This window comes from Archocentrus centrarchus, chromosome 6, assembly GCF_007364275.1.
Source record: "Archocentrus centrarchus isolate MPI-CPG fArcCen1 chromosome 6, fArcCen1, whole genome shotgun sequence".
Lineage (NCBI taxonomy): Eukaryota > Metazoa > Chordata > Actinopteri > Cichliformes > Cichlidae > Archocentrus > Archocentrus centrarchus.
Genome location: NC_044351.1, coordinates 28,479,862 through 28,498,559, shown reverse-complemented (window position 1 = coordinate 28,498,559; position 18,698 = coordinate 28,479,862). Strand labels below are relative to the sequence as shown.

Sequence of the window (18,698 nt, the reverse complement as noted above, 5' to 3'; positions counted from 1 at the left end):
GGGGGGGGGGGGGGGGGTTGCTTTTTTCTTTTGAAAAGGCAACCACAGGGCCTCACTTTGCACTTCAGCACTTAGATCAGCCTCATCAAACCACAAATATTGCCAGTTGCCATGCAATATGGCTGATGTTACTGATTCAAATTACAGCTTACATGCAAATGGACACTGCCATAAACTGGCCCCTTCCAGAAGTAAACACCCTATGGATCTGGATGAAGCAATGGCTTTTGTGCATCGGGAACAACAGCACAATGCGCAGACACAAGGTTATTACTTATTACATCGTCCATACTATTGCATTGCTCCTCGTGTGCAGCATTCTCTGTATAGGTGCTGTCTGTGATTTGATGAGGTTCATTCAACCTTGCAAAGAGAGGCAATGAACTCCAGGACAGACACACACACAAAAAAAAAACAAAAAAACCCTACAATCTTTTTTAATTTTCTTTTCTTACAATTTTATGGCTTTTTTAATCTTACTGAATACCAGATCTTCATTGTCAAAAATGTACTTTTTTCTTTGAGTATTACACTCTTCTGGAGCTATTTTTTCCCCCCATAACAGCCATAAAACACTGCCATAACTACTCTATAAAGAGGCAAAAAAATTCATTGCTTAAGGGATCCCAGAGATCCACTGGTGAAATTACTTGACCAATCTTGGCAGCTTATTTTCTCAAATAATATAACAATCTCCAATCTCATTGTATATCCTGCATAATGACAAATAAAGGCATTCTATTCTATTCTATTCAACTCAATATTTTTTAAAACTTTTTTGTTGTATTTGATAAAACATGAAACACAACACATCTATTGCTTCACTCAAAGTAATCTGCTCTGACAGACAACATCTAGTGTACCAACAGCTCTTGGTCATTATTAAGCTTTCAAATCCCAAGCCACAATGGAAGCATCCTAATGAAAACATCCCAACTGGAATGCAACTACATGAATGCCCATGGTTCCCTTCCCTCACTCACATGCACTGTGATGTTAGTTGACTCCGTTGAGCGCCTGCGCACTTCTGCGAAGGCCATTGTCAAGCCTCTCTCAATGTTCTCACTGAAGTTACAGAACCGCACGTCTATGTGGCCAGGAACAAACTGCAGCACTGCAGAGACGAATTGAACAGTTTCAGACGGAGCTTAAAAACTAAAGGTCGTCACATAATTTCAGATTCTGTTAAATGCTTCAAGCCGCCACAGAAAAAGGCTCAAAGAAAGGTCATTTACCTGAGTGGACTTGATATTTTCTGTCTGGTGTTGACCAGTTTGGAGAAACGGAGAGGAATTGGCGACCTGACCTCTGCAATGCATTGACGACAGATATGGCTGTGTACACAATTGGACCAGACACCACTCGAAACACAAATTTTGGTGGTGGATCCACAACCTACATAGACAAAGCAGAAATTCATGGCATAAACAAATCAGTCATTAAAATGACTCCTAGTGTCTGTAGAAGGTCGCTGTGCATCTTAATGTCACTTAATGTCATTACTCCTGTGGTGTGTTTATCACAGAAACACAGAAAAGGATAAGTGGAAAAAAATGAATGGATGGACAGATAGAAGTGGTCTGGCCTTCAGAGTTTGTGTGTACCACTGTAGCAATCATAAAAACACCCACATGTAAACATAAAATATACCTTAAACAAATACACACACACAACCAATTTACACACATACTCCGTGAGCTATTACACATCAGTCCACTCAAGCACTTAATATTCTAAAAAGATCTCTTTTACCTTATTCTGTCCCTTTTTTTAACACTAGATGTTTTCCTTAATTGCCCAAAATCATTAACATCTTGCATTATTTTAAATATATGAAAATGTCTTCACTAAACTTACCTGCAGTTCCACTGATCTGTCAAATTCCCCTTTCAGAATGTTTCCTATCTGAGATTTGGCATATCCTACAGTGGCCCCAGAAGGAAAACCTTATGAAAAAGCACCAGTTAATGGTTAATGTCTCTCATATACTTTACCGTCCATGAATCATTCTTTCAAGCTATACACAATTAAGTAAGACAAAACAAATTAAGATTTCTAACTTACCAATCTTTACTAAATAATCAGGTTTGTTAATGTTACAGAGATACGATCTTGATGTTGGTGCTGCGGCTGTGATTTCATCACCAGTGGTAGCGATGATGGTGACAATAGTTTCAGAGGTTGCAGCAATTCTGGTTGTGGCTTGATGAGGAGTAGTTGTGGCAGCTGTACTTGTGGGTGCAGTAGAGACTTCATTAACTTCACTGCTAGTTGGGATATAGGTCAGTGTGGCTAGGGTGTCAGCTCCATCTTCAGTCACCCCCTGATCACCCATCACAAATGGGGGGGGCACAGTGACATTATGAGACCTTGATTCGGTTGAAACTGTAGTTACATCGAGAGTTTGTTCAATTGTAACAGTAGAGACTTCAGGAGTTAATTCTGTTGTATCAGCTGTACTGTTGACAACAGGCTCAGTGGGAACAGGGGAGAACTCTACAGTTGGAGTTAAGACAGTAGCTGCATCTATAGTACTTTTTGAGAAAGACTCTGTAACAAACCAATGAACATATGTAAGAGAGGAGGGAAAAATTAGATCATCTGGCAGCAAAGGTGTTGCACTTGGTTGCACAGCTTTTGTAACTGGAGTGCTGTCCAGGTCAACATTGAGTGTATGTGCAGACCAATCTGTGGTGGACACCTGATCATCCCAAAAGGAAGAAGAGGAGTAGAGGGAATGTGTTGGGACTATGGAAGGATCAAGAAAAGGCTGAGAGGCATTGACCAACTGAGGACTCTCTTCTGTGGTTACTACATTGGTTGTTCCATCATGAGGCTCAAACCCTGACAGATCATCCTCAGTCAGTTTAGTATCATTACTGGAGCTGTTGGTGAATGTGTTGTCTGTAGTACTGATGGGCACTACGGTAATGTTCCCCCTGTGTTCAGCTCCAGTTTCTGAACTGTTGTTCTCCTTGGTCAGCTGAATGTTGTAATATTCCAAGCTGTTCATGTCAGGTAAAAGGACATCTGTTGGTTGAATTGTGTATGTATCTGGCCAATCGATGTCTGAAATGTCAGGTACATCACTGTTAGCTGTGGGAGTAGGTTCCAGTGAAAGCTGAACTGTGGTGGAAAATGACGAAGGATAAATGGATCTAGGAGAAACTATGGGGCTGTATGCTGTCGTGAGGCTGGAGGAAGGGGAAACATAAAGAGGATACAAGGATGAAGGCGATATGCCCACTCTGGAAGGGAAGGATGTGTCATAGCTTTCTGTATAGTCCTCTAGATCATATGCATCAGACGGCAGCTTGGTGACCAGAGAATAGTCTTCTCTATCTGAACTGAAGAAAGACGTTGTCTCCAAGTAGTCCCCAGAACCCCAGTCTACTTCCATGTCACTGGAGGGGTAGAAGTACTCTGGAGAGAGCTCAGTGGGTTCAGACGAAGGCGATGTAGGGTGGGGGGTGATGAAAGGCACCTTGTAACCAGGAGACAGAATCTCATCTGGGTTGGGTAACATGTTTATATCATATGCAGGTCTGTTCTTCTCCAATGGGGCACTGCTGGAGCCTGCATGCATCGGTTTTGTATGCGATTCATCTGCTAAAAAGTCAGTGAAAGTCTGATCGAGGGTCTCGAGAGGCTGTTCTGATTGTAAGGTCATGTTTCCCAGTGTTTTCTCTGATGCACCATCCAGCTGTTTGCTGAAAGATGCATTCTTCTCAGAATTAAGACCTAGTTGAGGTGCTGATCTTGCAAAAGCAGAGGGGCTTAATGATGTTATAGATATATTTTCCCAAGGCTCTAGCGGGGACTTTGTTTGAGTTTGAAAAAGAGATGAACCAGTCATCTTCCAGTCTGAGGAGAGATTAGCTGGTCCTTGAAACTGTGGACCAGACTCCAGCACAGGTACAGAAGGGCTTAATGATGGAGTGGTCAGAATATGTGGCTCTCCTGAAGAGGCATCTCTAGACGTAATGGTTTTGGAGTTTTCATATGCAATATTCCCCCTATAAATGTTGTCAGCAGTCCTAGCTTCATGGCTTGGTTCAGGAATGGATGGCAGGGCACCAGGTGAGTCTGGACTCTCGAAGGCAGTGTAATGCGAGTTTGGTAAGGCTAATGGTGATGACCCTGTAGGACTTTGAATATCTTCCAGAAATCCCATGGTGTTGTGTTTAGAGTCCAACAGAGATCCATCTGCAAGGGACAAAGACAATGCTTCAGATAAGCACTCAAACAAAGGGGAAAGTAAATTACAGGGAGGACAGCCAGACAATGATTGAAAATAGGCTACTTGCTATAAACACATTTTTGGAAGATAGAATTAATTTTATTATTGCCTTTTTATTGTTGAAACTAACAAAAAGACAAAGACATATCCTGCTGAGCTGGAATCTCATATGAGCCTTATGATTTAATTACTGTAATTTCATCCCTAACATGAGTGTTTGTGCTGTAATCTGTTAACAAGAATGAAGGGGTGTGATGTGGTCAGTTTTAAATGCGTGATTTTTGCCAAACAGTGTGTTTAAACTGTTGAACACAGAGCCAAGATGAGACCAAACATGACTTTTCACAGCAGACAGGCAGGCACCCTACTTTAAGCTGTGTTGTATAACTGGACTGGCATTACATCAGTGAAATGTCTTTAGTGCAACAGTGTTATGCTCACTGGTCTCTAAATGGCCAACAACAACTATATCATCTGTAAGGGTTTTTAAAAAAAAACATTATAATGGAACACAGTCCATTACACAATCCATTCGCAACAAACAGTGAATATGAAGACGAGAAACCCGGTTGAATCTATACTTAGAATAAATTAATACTATATTGAAAATAGGTGGATCAAACTGAGATTTGAGAACAATAAAAAGGCGATAGCTTACCAGAAACCTTATTCATTCATCTTGTTGTACTGTATGTTACCTGAAGCCTATACATAGCAGCCAATTGTCTTTCTTTCTACTGACTCCTTAGAAAAATGATTAGACCTAGTAGTCACTAGTCTAACTCTCCCTTGCTTAAGTGGTTACAATAAGCAATAAACCTAAATAAGATATCAGTAGAATGGAGGACCAAGGAAGCACTCACAGGCTAATAATGAGAAAAACATGTTAGATTACATGGGGGAAGCAAAGGAAAGCCGGCAATGACAGTTTTGAATATGCTGACATGCACGCACAGACCATATATCTAAGATTTTAGCAATGCACTCTAGAGAGTACATTTATGACCCTTTTTCATGGTAACTGATCTTCAAATGATAATGGTGCAATTTTCAACTCCTCAGGAAGGCGCTCTGCAGCATACACACGACATTAAATTCATTAAGGCTGATGTTTGAACAGTCAAAACGCAGAAATAGCAAATGCCACTTACGTAACACATTTCAAACTCAATTTCAGTGCCAAAGCACTCCATATTGCATAACAAAATACATGCACAACATGCATGATTTAATTTGGCTAGAGTCTTGATTGCGAGCTACGGTCTGACATGTTTAGCACAGCCTACATGAGCTGGAAAAATTCTTTAATTATTCATGGAAATAGATTATCTGCATACATTTGCCTCTTTTACATACCCAAATATTTTTCACAAACATTTATACATGGCACTTTGACTAACACTGTGTATGGATTTCACAACATATCAGTTGAAACATTGTTCTCAGCGAATAATGTTGACTAATAGCAACCTATCAGCAAATGATTTTACCAGTGTCAACAGCAGGTCTATTGCGATGATTCAATTTTACACTGGCTGAATGCTTAAATGCAGTGTGAGAAAGACCTCACTTACAACAGTTATTCTAATGAAGATTTCTTTGTTTTGTGAGTTTATGGGGAAATTACAACAAAACAAGAAAAAACTTATGTGTATCTGCCAAATTGTTATTTTAAACAAGGGTATGGGAATCAGAATTTCAAAACTGGTGCATCCTTCATGCACAAATTTTCCTCTAATTTGTCTTTGCAGATAACTAGAAACAAAGGAGGGAAGATGACTGCTTACAGTAAATAATGTTTTTTCATATTGCTATTGGGTTTATGGATAGCTAAATGACTTGGTGCAAGGCTCATGCCTGCATTGGAGCTTGCAAACATAAACTCTTTTCAATAAACTCGGTGCAGACTGCATGTCTTAAATTTGTTACTGAAAGTAGGTCTTGAACAGAACAAGACTTCAAAGGCACCATTATTGTCATTGCCAGAAGCTAGTCGCCAACATCCTCTATATAGTGACTCAGCAGCAGCTGCAAAGGCTGCTGCTTTGCTCTGCAGAATCATGCACTCTTGATAATAGCCAAAGAATAAACTAAGGGAGAAGACTATTTTTAACACTGGGAGCGCAGATTGCATCACTTAGAAAAAAACAGCAACAAAAATGAATAGACTTCTGGGCCATCATCTTCAATTTACTGCATCTATTCATACAAGCAGACGCCTCCGGCTTGGCCCAAGAGAAATCTCCCAGCTTAATTATAACCTACACTAGTACCTTAATCAAGTCAACATGCTAACATAAAGCAGCACGCTGGAAAGGACTTCCAAATGAAAAGCCAAGTCTTTCTTCTGTGAAGGCTAGTCTGTGTTGCACATTTTCCAGGCTTCTTAGTCGCTGTGCCAAGTCTTTGAACTCACAGGGATGTAACACACAGCTGGGCAGACACATGTGTACACTGCACTGAGCACACAATAACAGGAGGAAAACTGAAAAACAACAACTGGTGGCATCTAGTTGTCTGCTCTATACAGAGAACACAGAGAAGTGAGAAGCCACTCACAAGTGATATAAAATCTTTTATAGGTAATTGTGAGAAAGTCCCTTTATTAACCATAATTAAGTCTTAGTCTAAGCACAGTTTTGCACAATAGATGATCAGACTAGTAATGAATATGAATGTGTTGATGTGTATGTATGTGGTTCCCTGCTCACTGAAGCATATGCTATATTTGACTATTCATTATTTAGCTGACAACATGTTTTGAATGCTACAAATATATAAAAGAACAAACAATGATAGCTTTAGAAAAGACCACATTTATTGGAAAACAACGCTGATGTTTGAGGTCACCCTGATATACAAGACCCCAAACTGTCACCTCATCTCAACACACCACTACAGTGACCCACTATTTCAAGCAGTGTCACATTTATGACTAGTAAACAAGCATAAATGGATGGCAAAAACACAAAGAGAGTTATTGGCAGGTGATTGATGATGACTGTAGACGACAATGGTGATGATGATTTCATGGCCCTAATAAAATCAGGAACAAGGAAAACAGACAGCAAAAAAACAACCCAAATTTGATCCTCTTTTTCACAATGGACAGTTGATTTTAATCTTAGTTTTATGAGCATAAAAGAATTTTAATTTAACTCCAAGTTAAATTATGACCATATAAAGAATTGACTGTTTATTCCTAATAATTAAGTATGCACAGTCTTACTAGTTGAAAGCTAATCTATGATGACACTTACAGCTCAGTGCATCAGACAGAAGCCAGGCCCTGAGCAAGTGAGATCACCCTGAGTTAGGGCTAATGTTACAGCTGGCAAAAAACTGACAATGAAATAGAAGGCTTGCCTGCATTACCACATGTTGTCTGAAATGGGAGTGTGTCACACTTGGCTGACCACTCATTGTCAGACCTGCCTCTGAAATTATTAAGCACTAAGACACATGCAGATGGACACCTCCAAGTACCAGGTCAGAAGAGCATAGACGTCTAAGTCCTCAGCAAATGTAAATGACAGTGTCCCAGTTTCTCTTCTCCCTTTCTCACTCCCCCACATAGTCACTTTTTAATTTCTTTAGGAGCTTCATTTTGATGACAGACTCTTATTTTACTGCCAGTAAACCTAATCACAGACACAGGGACAGACTGAAGCCATGAATAAGTCACATTACTCACATCACTAAGGAATCAGAATTTCCATTTATTCACTGCAAATCATAAGTTGGTAATAAGCCCAATAAATCCAACTCATCAGATCTCAATGTTTCTTTTAGCCCAGATTTTGTCTACTTAATAGTTGCTCATGCATTTAAACAAATGTGACTTTGTTAACCTGTTTCCCCATTTACTCTATTTGTCTATTATATGTATAACAATAAATAGGCAGTTATGGTGTTATTACCTGTCATTTCGTAATCATTCACATAATACACAACAGTGATTGGCAACTAAAGTAAAAATATTTAAGTGGAAGTATTTTTTCCTGAAATTATACAACCTTGCAGGGAACCTAATATACAGGATTTCATCAACAATAGGGACTGGAGTAAAAACTCAGCTGTTAATATTTAAGCAAGTGATGGCACAAAAATAATACTCTTTATGTCGTCTGGATGGTTTGTTCTGCTTCCGTTTACACAAGCAGCTCTAGGGCAGCTCTAGGGCTGAATGACTGCCAGCAATCACGTAAAAAGGTTCTGACAAGAGAGGGATTGTTACTGCTGGTGGCTGATGTAATGTTCCTTTCTTAAAATCCCACCAATGGAAAAAGAAGAGACTGCGCTCAAAGCAGAAACAACTTTCAGGTATCTTAAGTAACATCAGCCCGGTGTGTATATTGTATAATCCAAAATATATATTTATCAATTTTAGCCAAACCACACAAAATACTTTGCAATATGTATGAGTGTGATACAGGTATAAAAGTTTGCACATAAACATTTTATCCAGTAGTTTAGATTTATGTTCAATTCAATTTGTCTCAAGGCGCCTTATAAAAGTAAAAATATATACAGTAAGTAAAAACCATACAATAATTATAGAGAAATTCAAACAGTCAAAACGACCCCCTGGGCAAACACTTGGCGACAGTGGGAAGGAAAAACTCCCTTTTATGAGGAAGAAACCTCCAGCAGAACCAGGCTCGGGGGGGGGGTCATCTGCTGAGACCAGTTGGGGGGTGAGGGGAGGGAGACAAGACAAAAGACATGCTGTGGAAGAGAGCCAGAGCTTCCCATTCTACTCTTAATTGCTCTATTGGGGTGATACGGTACTATGAGGTCTTTAAAATGAGGCCGCACCTCACTTCATTGAATAAGTCCTTTTTCAATGTTCTCAGATAAATATAATTTTGAAGGAAGTTTGAATGATTACAAATGATTGTGTTTTGAATTAAGTTTACAGAGTATCAATAATGCATTTGGATCATGATTCCACTTGCGAAAACAACCAGACATGACAGTGTTGCGTCCCGTAGGCTATTAAAAAAAAAAAAAAGAAAAGGTTTACAGAGTAAAAATGTAAAAAGGAGAAAGGATAAAAATGCACAATAACTGTGCTTTACGCACACAATGGCAAAGCCTACATCATGAACACACACACACACACACAAAATGAAAATCCTCCAAGTAAGCCGAGACGTGATTTTGCCTTTGGTGCCTCCTTATAAAAACAGCTCCAAGGGCCCAAACAAAGAGCTGATAATGCCTCTCAGCAGACAGCACTTTGCTGGAACTAAATAACAGAAAATATGTTTCACTAGTCTCCTTTGCTCAGCCAGACTCTAAGTTCACATTCACAGAAAAAGGTAACAATACAAATGGCCCTGAAGACTCACACTTTGCATGTCTACTGCATGCTGCATTTTGGAATTATGTTTTTTTTTCACATTTTTTTTGTTTTAACACTGCATTTAAAAAGAACAATTGTGTATTTTGCATTAAAAAATGTACAATGTAAATTAAAGTTATTTGATGGAGAAAAAAACAAAAGCAAAATAATTGTACTACACATATAATGTCAAAGCCCACAATAATGAAAATAAACTGATGGGAATCTTCCAAGTCAGCAAAAATGTGATTTCTGACTTTGCCCTGTTCTCATGAAAACAGATCCCAAGGCCTAAACAGAGACCTAATAATGCCTGTCAGCAGACAACACTGTTGATGTCTGGAACAGAATCACAGAAAATACCTTTCACTTGTCTTCTTTACTCAACTAGACACTGGGCTCACATACACACAGAAATTAGTAACAATGCAATGACTCGGTGCTCCTAAAAAAAGTATTCGGGATGTAGGAACTGACAGACTAACTATGCCTGCAAGGGCATTTTCAGGAGATGAAAAAAATAATCACTGTGTTTCTGTCTCCATTAGTTTTAATCCAAGTTGATGGGTGAACCCGAAATATCATTTGGCTGTTGAAAGGACGAGCATGTGCCTTTTTTTAAAGATATTTTTTGGCCTTTTTGTCTTTATTAGATAGCATACAGCGAAGAGAGACAGGAAAGTGGGGAGAGAGCAATATGGGAAGCAAAAGGTTGGACACAAACCTGGGTCGCCTGCACCAAAGCCATGTGGCATACATGTTTGCCTGCTTACCCACTGAGCTAAAGGTAAGTAACGTGAGTCTTTGTACAAAAAAAATTACAATTACTCCACAAAGACAAGTGGTCCAGCTGCATTGTTTAATGCTGATTTTGCAAGGGAATTTTATGAGAACCAATTATTTGAATATGGTTACTGAACAGGTATGAAGCAGCCAAGTAGCAACACATAGACATGTGTTTGTAAGTACATACACCAAAGACATGAATCCACACAAGCACACACATGCAAGTCAGGAAACCTGAGATACCAGTGACAGAGCCCTATAATGATATAATTTCCTATGTTTGCCAGATTCTTCATCTCTGAAAAAAACAAAACAAAGTAATTTAATGGTAGTGTTATTTATAAAAGGGTCTTTTTGGTATTAATGTTAGCTAACTACAACCCCACACATGGTTCTATTTCCAGCTGAGCCCCTTGCGTGACTGGTGCTTTTCAGCTGGCAGGAGCCATGTATGTTGAGAGCAGTTTAACAATCAAGATACGACTGTGCTGACATTTGGTTTATCAGGGAAGCTTTTAAGATGGAAAAGATTTCATTGTTTTTATCAGCGACATTCTATTAGATCATTGTCTCTGCCAAAACTAAAGCAGCTCCCCTGATACAAAAAAAAAAAAAAAGTTTGTGCTTATAAAGGGTGCATTCATTATAAACACACTGTTTTTTTCCACTGCAGACACTTGTTGAAGTTAGCTTACAGCAAGCAGTTGAAGATTAAACAGACTTAAATCAACAAAGTGGGGACTATAAACAGAAACCACGAATAAAATGCTACTCCAAAATCAGCCCATGAGAGTCTAATAAAGGAAATGTACAACATCAAGTTTCACAGCTGGAGAGGCTGTTCTGAGTTTGACAAAAAATGAACACGGGACCTGATTGAGGTCAGGCTTGCATTTAAATTATCATCAAATATTAATGTGACCTTTATTTTGCTTTCCTGAGGGAATAATTCTTTTAAGACAACAGAAAGGTGAGTGCAAAAAAAAGGGAGGTAGATATGATGATGTATTTGAACATTTACCTCAAAATCTGGGTACACTGATTCACTTTCTAGAGTCTTAATTTTCTTTAAAGACAGGAAGGCAAAGACTTGTAACCAGAGAGGCCCAGAGGACTGTATCAGTCAGCACCCTCTTCTATTTTGTCTCATTCCACTCTCAGACGTTAGGTCTTGGGTTAACAAACACTATCTGCTGGGTTTGGTTAAGTTCTCTAAAAAGCTGGTACTAAGCTGGTTTCAAATAACTCATTTCGTCTGTGGGGTTAGGTAAAATGCTTACTATTTGGCTTCTGAGTAGGTGCAGTAATCCTGAAAGGGCCAAAACAAAATGATTTCGCCTGGAGAAGCTCAAAGAAGGCTGTGCTGAACCAAGCCATCTGCTCTGATAAATATATAAATAATCAGCTGCAGCTCATCAGAGCAGATTTGGGCTCAGCACAATATGGCCTCAATGTGGCCTCCTGTCAAATCATGAACTGTGATTGCACATTTTAAGCTCCTGACACGGACGGGCTGTTAGTATAAGAAACTGGAGGCGATGTCAGGGAAGTCTGTAGAATTAAAGGTTCACTGCTATATGTTTCTGTGACCAGTAACTTTGGCTGAGTTTAGTGAGTCAGGAAGGCAGCCGGGGTCTCAGCTTTACAGTTATACAGAATATAGTGTCAGACATCAACAACAATAAGACTATTTGTTTATTTTCCTAAAACCTAATCTTTAAAAAAACAATTACTTTATAAGCACCACACAGAATATTGAACTAGCAAGAATATATTTGCTTTGATACTGAATTCAATAAATATTAGGCTACTGAAGGAAGTCAATACAAAGCAACAGATGGTTTATAAAATATATTGTAAATATCAGACAAACTATCACTGATTAAATTCTACTTTTCTAATCATATCGACTTCCAAAAAGGGCTAAAAAAAAAAAGCTTAGCAAAATCATACCGATTTGATACTAGGTTTCAAAAACAAACAAAAAAACAACAAAAAAACCACTAGTCTTAGCGAAAATAAGATATTGTGTAGGATGGCGATACTACAGTGGAAAATTGCCTTGGTAAACTCCCCAAAAAGGGTACACAAAATCACTACCAGATGTACATTCACAGGTCCTGACTGTGGTACCTCCACATCACAACCTACAAATAAGATGCAGGTAATAGCAGGCAACTGGAAAAAATTACACAAACTGGAGTAAAGCCATTTGCAGAATAGCTGACTATATAAAAATTGTGATGTGTGAATGTGTTATCAGGAAACATAATATTGGGCATTGTTTGTGTGGATTATCAAGAGAAATAATAACACTGGAAAGTTGTCTTTAATATGTGTCAGTGTGATATCACTGAGCAGCAGACAAGCTTTTACCATTCTCAACAGAGCCAAATAATGCTGGGACAGGCTAGTCAGTAGACAGGCAAGGTCAGCCACTGGCCGCTTCCCAGGAGTTCATTCTGTTCAGCCTCCAGGCCGGATGAGTGCAAAAGTACCCAGTGTTTGGCTTTTGATAGGTTCTACCCATTGATCTGCAACTGGCTTCCAGCTCTAATGAATAATGAATGCCCATATTGTCATCCCACACAGATCACATTTCACATGGAAACAGACTACACTGGTAATTAGACGGGCCTTCGCTGGCCTGCAGCTTTCTGCGCTGAACTTGCCAGGCACTGTGGTGCGGAGAGAGAGAGAGACTGCTGAGGTAAAATTTCAAGGGCATTTTACGAGTTTATATTTGGATCTCACATGTTTTTAAATATTTCTTATTTCAGATTTTTTTTTTTTTACATGTGAAACTATTTCTATAACAGAAACTGTGATGAGGACAAGACTAACAGAAGTCAGGGCACGAATCTACTGTGCGGTGTTGGGTCTGGTGGAACAATTATACGTAGGTCGCCATGCTCTACTTGATCTAGAAACTGGAAGAGGAAAGCTGGAAGACTGGTGACTTCAGTGTTGATACAGACTATGGAAACTTGGAAAGCTGTCATCCTGCTGATGAACAAAGTGAAGTGTATAGTGATGGGTGAAGATGATGAGCACGTTGTGTGATTTCACAATCACAGACTAGACCTAAAGAATAGAACCTTTATTCCAAGCCATTTAGTTCCCAATGTGGGATAAGGAGTACATTTTACAGCCATACATATGTCACCGGATAAGAGCTAGAAAGTGGCCTCTCTAGCTAATATTAGTGCCCTGAGGAAAAGTAAAGTGAATCTGACACTGAAGTGGTTATGAGACCAACAAGGATTACACCTCTTAACAATGTAAAATAAATTTTCCTTTCAGCAAGGTAGCAATATCTTTGTATTACACACCTAACAGACTGTACAGATTAATACTAGTCAGACTTTATTTTGCACCTCTGCTGCATAACAGAACAACAGACAGGGTAACACACCTAATGCTGTGCTTTATTTTTTTTGCATTTTTGAATATTTATGTAAGTACTTTTCTAATTTTTGGATTTTGGTTGGCTTCTGTTGCCTCTTGCTGTACATTCCACAGAAAATGAATACTGTTCTGTATTATAACTGTGTGTTTTATCTACTAGATGTGCAGCGTCACACTGAAAGTCAGGGCATCCTTAGCTTAGACAGGCACCTGTACCACTGCTGCTAGAACGATAACTAGCAGAGCTATTCCTCATGCCATTACTTCTTTATCCACAGAATCATTTTCTAAACTGGCACATGATTCAGGGGGAATATAAAAATATGAAAAGGTATTAAGAGAGAAAGCAACAGTCACTCATCATTTGGGGGCTCTACATGATGCCAAACATGGCACGTCCTGAGTCATCATGAAGAAAAAAATGCTTTAAAGGAAACGAACTACTTCAGAAGATGTTGCAATTGTTTGAGTTTTGACCAAACCAAAGGTGAAGTGTCTATAAGACACTCCTCAGAGTGTCTTATTTACTTTACTTTATGATACTTTATTGATCCCACAATGGGGAAATTACAGTTAACAGAACACCCTAGCACTTAGCATCACTTAGCATCATCATTAAAACTGTAAGGATATACCAACCAAATCAATCATTTCTCACTAGGAGAAAAAAACCCACATAAATCATTTATAGCTATACAAAGGAGAAAAATTATTCCTACCAAAATATAGGACATGAAGGATAGAAAAATGTGCTAGCACAGAAATTAAAATAATGATGCAGCGACTGTGAAATTCTTGAGCGATACCAATACATTGTAAATAAAAATGGTCAGTGCTGTTACTTTGCTGTTGTTGTTATTTACATCCTCTTTTGTGCCATGAAAAGAAAAAAACTATCATTAAAGAATAATAATGGTAATTGGGAGCATTTGATGTCACACAGCAGTTAAAAATCAGCCACTGACATCATACCATACTTATTTGCTGATAGGCAAAACCTGTATCCCTGATCAAAAAAAAAAAATTTCAGATTCAATCAGTATTTTACAGACTTAGCTACTTGCTAAATGAATGAGTACGGAAAGAGGGTGTGGCCATAGGTTACTTCTTACAAAGCAAACAAACCAAAAAAAAAAGTAAAAAATATCTTGGGTTCTAGCTAAAGATAAAGAGTTGTTAATCCACATACACACACACACACACACACACACATACATATATATATATATATATATATATATATATATATATATATATATATATATATATATATATATATATATATATATACACACACATATATATATATATATATATATATATATATATATATATATATATATATATATATATATATATATATTAGGGGTGGGACTCGATTAAAAAAATTAATCGAATTAATTACAAGCTTTGTAATTAATTAATCGAAATTAATCGCATTTTAATCGCATTTCAATATTTGACATGAGAAATATTAATTTAAGTTTAGTTGATGAATGAATCAATATACATAAGCTTAAACTTCAAAATTTTGTTTATTTTCCCACCAGTCTACTACACAGACCAACGAAGGGTGGAAGTGCTCCTGTGATAAGCAGACACCTGAAATTAAAGTTAAGCATCATAACTGGATAGTTTTATTCAACATTAATGTCTCACTTGTTATAGTTGGAAATTAATCATTAGCTCAGTTGTATTCCTTGATGTTGAAATGTGTTATGCTTGTTTTAACAGCTCATTTTGAATTAAAGACTTAAAATTAAACCACAAAAAGGAGAAAAAGTTCGTTCTCCGTTTAACAGCTGCTTTTATACAGCTGTGCTTCGCACTCACGGTTGCTAGGCGACATGAGCTACGCAGAGGTGATGGCAGCTGATATGAAGGCTAGCCGCTCACTTCCGGCCTTTGTGGTCTTCGTGGGCTGCGAAAGACGTGGGCCGGGTCCTTCGCAGGATTCGGCCCCTAATTTGGACATTGTGCGTCGATATAATCTGTATGCCTGGAACTCGTGCACTGAGAAACGTTCCACGGTGCAAAGTGCATTTAAAATGCGTTAAAATTTTTAACGCATTTTAATTACTTAATTAATCGAAATTAACGCGTTAAAGTCCCAGCCCTAATATATATCCTTAAGAGCACCATCACAAGAAATATATCCAATTCAAACCATTCATTAAGCGCAATGCCAATTAAAAAGAACATGCAAATGAAAATAATGCACACATATTAATCCTTGCAATCAGGTATAGTGGTTTGCCACATGACTGAACAGTATTTTATCTACAGTATGACTTTACTCTTCAATATTACAAATAGCTCATTGCCCACACTAATGGTCATTGAAAAAATTCTGTGAGTGAAGGTCTTATCATACAAGCATGAGTTTAAGACTTACTAATGCTTAATTTCCTGCACAAGGTTTTCACCCAGGCATTTAATACATAATCCTATTACCAGGCAATATCATGAGTTTTTGGCTACCCTTAAAACATGGTCTTTTTCCCTGGGCAGTGAGTAGGGGGCAGGGTGTTAGTGGGATAATGTCACTATCAATAAAATTAAGCTTAGGGAAAATAGCCGTCAAGTGGAAGGGTTTAGACCCTTTCTCTTTCGCCAGCTGCTGAAGACTGGCTAAACTCAAGACTCTGTGTGCAGCAGGAACTGAGTCACTTCTTGTGGATGTTTTCAGTATGACTATCGCAGGTCAGACGATTCATGCAAAAGTGAAGTTTTTCAAAAAAGAAAAAAAAAAGAAAAAAATTAAACAGTAATTAATTAAATGTCTATGAAACTGTGAAAATTTTTAAGGAAAACAACTGCCATTAGTAGCTTACAGTTGAGGAATCCAAACTTATGAATGGAAGCTCACTGGTTAAGCTGGCTTATGCATGGTATATAATAACCCCTAACTACTCGAGTGATGCTGTTCAGTGGCCCACAAAAATCCACCGCCATTATACAAAGCATCTCCTGGTTATAACTGTGTCAGATATTGTTCATTTTAACAATGAACGAGTGATACAGAAACCAAGATTGATGCCTCAAGGCTTTTGATTTCTCTCAAACCCAATCCTTGGGATGAGCGAAGGTAAGCAATACCAGAAGCAAATCCATCAAGATAAAGATCTTGATTATGCCCAGGATGAATAATGGCTACCAATAATGCAGTTACCACAGTTTTAAGCTCAACATGTGTATGCAATATTGACAATTGTTTTCAGCTTAGTGCAATCTATGCAGTTATTTCGTTAGATTAAGTGATATTCCCACAAAAAACGTACACACTCCTTGTAACATTTACTAAAATAAACATCAGTGTGCTTTTTAATCAAAATTATTATATTTTTGCTTGCAACATGAACTGAATTTGAATATTATGTCTAAAGGCTGTTCCCCAAAGCTAACTGAATGTCATACAAGATATTGATCTATGCCACTTGTGTAACACAAGGTAGTTTGTGGATCATGTTGTGTGAGTCAGCAAAAAAGTGTTGTCTTACCTGTCCCAGGTGAGTCAGCTGCGATCAGTGTTAACAACACCATTACACCCAGAAACAATACACGCTGGCTATGGGTACGCATGAGCGCCCTGGGCATCACCACCAAACACACAGTGGAGACTAAACCTGCCATGGTATGGTGGGTGTGGAGTCAAGGCATGTCATCCAGTTAAGAAGAGAAGATTCATTCCAAATAGACAATCACGGTTTGGGTAACTGTGGGCTGTTTTGTTTACTCTTCTTCACTTTGAGGCCCCTCCTTCCATAACGTGTCTTTGCAGTGGAGAAAGGCTGTTGAAAAGGAGCAACAGTGAGACACTCAAAAACAACCACATTATCTACTTCAGTATCACTCCATTAAGTTAAGAATCCACTACTAAACTGAAGAACAAATAAGTGGAAACTATTTCAATCGTTTGAAACCTCGATTTTTAAAGGTTAGATTCAAAGCAAATATTCATGGTTGAATGAAGCAGTACATTTTCCTTTATCTATGCCCCGGGCCTTCCATAAAAACTAAGTATTTGCAGCTCTTGTTAAAATAAATTTGTCGGTGCAGGCTGGTTTTCCTGCTCATGGCCAATTAAGTCGTAATAACAGCGCCTATTATTCCGTCAGGAAAAAAAAACAAAAAAAAAAACCGTACTCCATATAATGTGGGAAAATATGTAACGAGGTCAAAAAGGCAAAAGAAGATCCAGCACAGCCCTCATCCCTCGGCTGTGTGGCTACGTTTTAGAAGCTCTCACAGCGGGTCTTATCATGATACAGTAGTCTCTTGTCCTACATCCCGTCCCGTTACTTGCAAGCTTAATGGTCATGTGGCTTTTCATTTAGCTAGACAAAGCAGGTTACGTCCCTCGTTTGAGGGTAACAGGAAAATGCTAAATGCTGCCTAGCCAAAATAATTTGATGATATTCCCCAAAGCTTCCGTTCAGTGCACAGATAAAGCGATTTTTCCTCCTCAATTCCCCCCCTGCCATTCCTGTAAGCCAGCTCATAGCTGCGCACAGACTTACCAAGAAAGAAAGCTCCAACTCTATCAGTTCCTTTGTGAGCGTAAGGAGAGGATATCCTTGGATGAAATAAAATGCTGCATGTAGCTTTGTCATTAACGTCCCCGTAGCCACCTGCGTGCGTTTGAAGTTATTTCAGTGTATACGTGCTGTGCACGATCTGGTGACTGGCTTTCATCTGACACTCTTTTGGTAACAGTTACCTTCTCTTGTCCTGAGGATTGGGTTAGCCCCGCCCTCTGACAGATCTGATTAGGTTCTAATTTATCGAGACGTGCTCCCATTGGTTCAAGCTCTTTTCTGTCAGGGTGGCCTTTTAAATATTAGGTTGGTCTAGTCATGAGGCGTCTGCGGCTTCCACGGCAACGTTACCTCATGCATTGATGCACTTAATGCAAGG

General features: G+C 38.6%; 1 protein-coding gene and 1 long non-coding RNA gene across 4 annotated transcripts in view; one reads left to right on the top strand and one right to left on the bottom strand.

Moving 5' to 3' along the window:
- Window positions 1-18,475, bottom strand: part of LOC115781857 (UPF0606 protein KIAA1549) — a 39,978-nt gene extending 21,503 nt beyond the window's left edge. For 2 of the 3 annotated variants that reach the window (XM_030731754.1, XM_030731753.1), the window contains exons 1-6: window positions 18,302-18,475; window positions 17,282-17,572; window positions 2,065-4,206; window positions 1,858-1,946; window positions 1,236-1,395; window positions 984-1,114 (exon numbers count right to left, since the gene is read on the bottom strand). In XM_030731754.1, the coding sequence (XP_030587614.1) occupies window positions 984-1,114; window positions 1,236-1,395; window positions 1,858-1,946; window positions 2,065-4,206; window positions 17,282-17,414 (2,655 nt within the window). In that variant the 5' untranslated portion in view covers window positions 17,415-17,572; window positions 18,302-18,475. Of the gene's footprint in view, window positions 1-983; window positions 1,115-1,235; window positions 1,396-1,857; window positions 1,947-2,064; window positions 4,207-17,281; window positions 17,573-18,301 lie in introns of those variants that run through there. The other variant, XM_030731752.1, reaches the window with a different exon arrangement.
- On the top strand, window positions 11,217-13,262 carry LOC115781858 (uncharacterized). The gene is made up of 3 exons (XR_004020100.1): window positions 11,217-11,343; window positions 12,966-13,083; window positions 13,193-13,262. It is a non-coding gene; the product is annotated as an uncharacterized LOC115781858 (long non-coding RNA).
- Window positions 18,476-18,698: the final 223 nt, after the last annotated feature.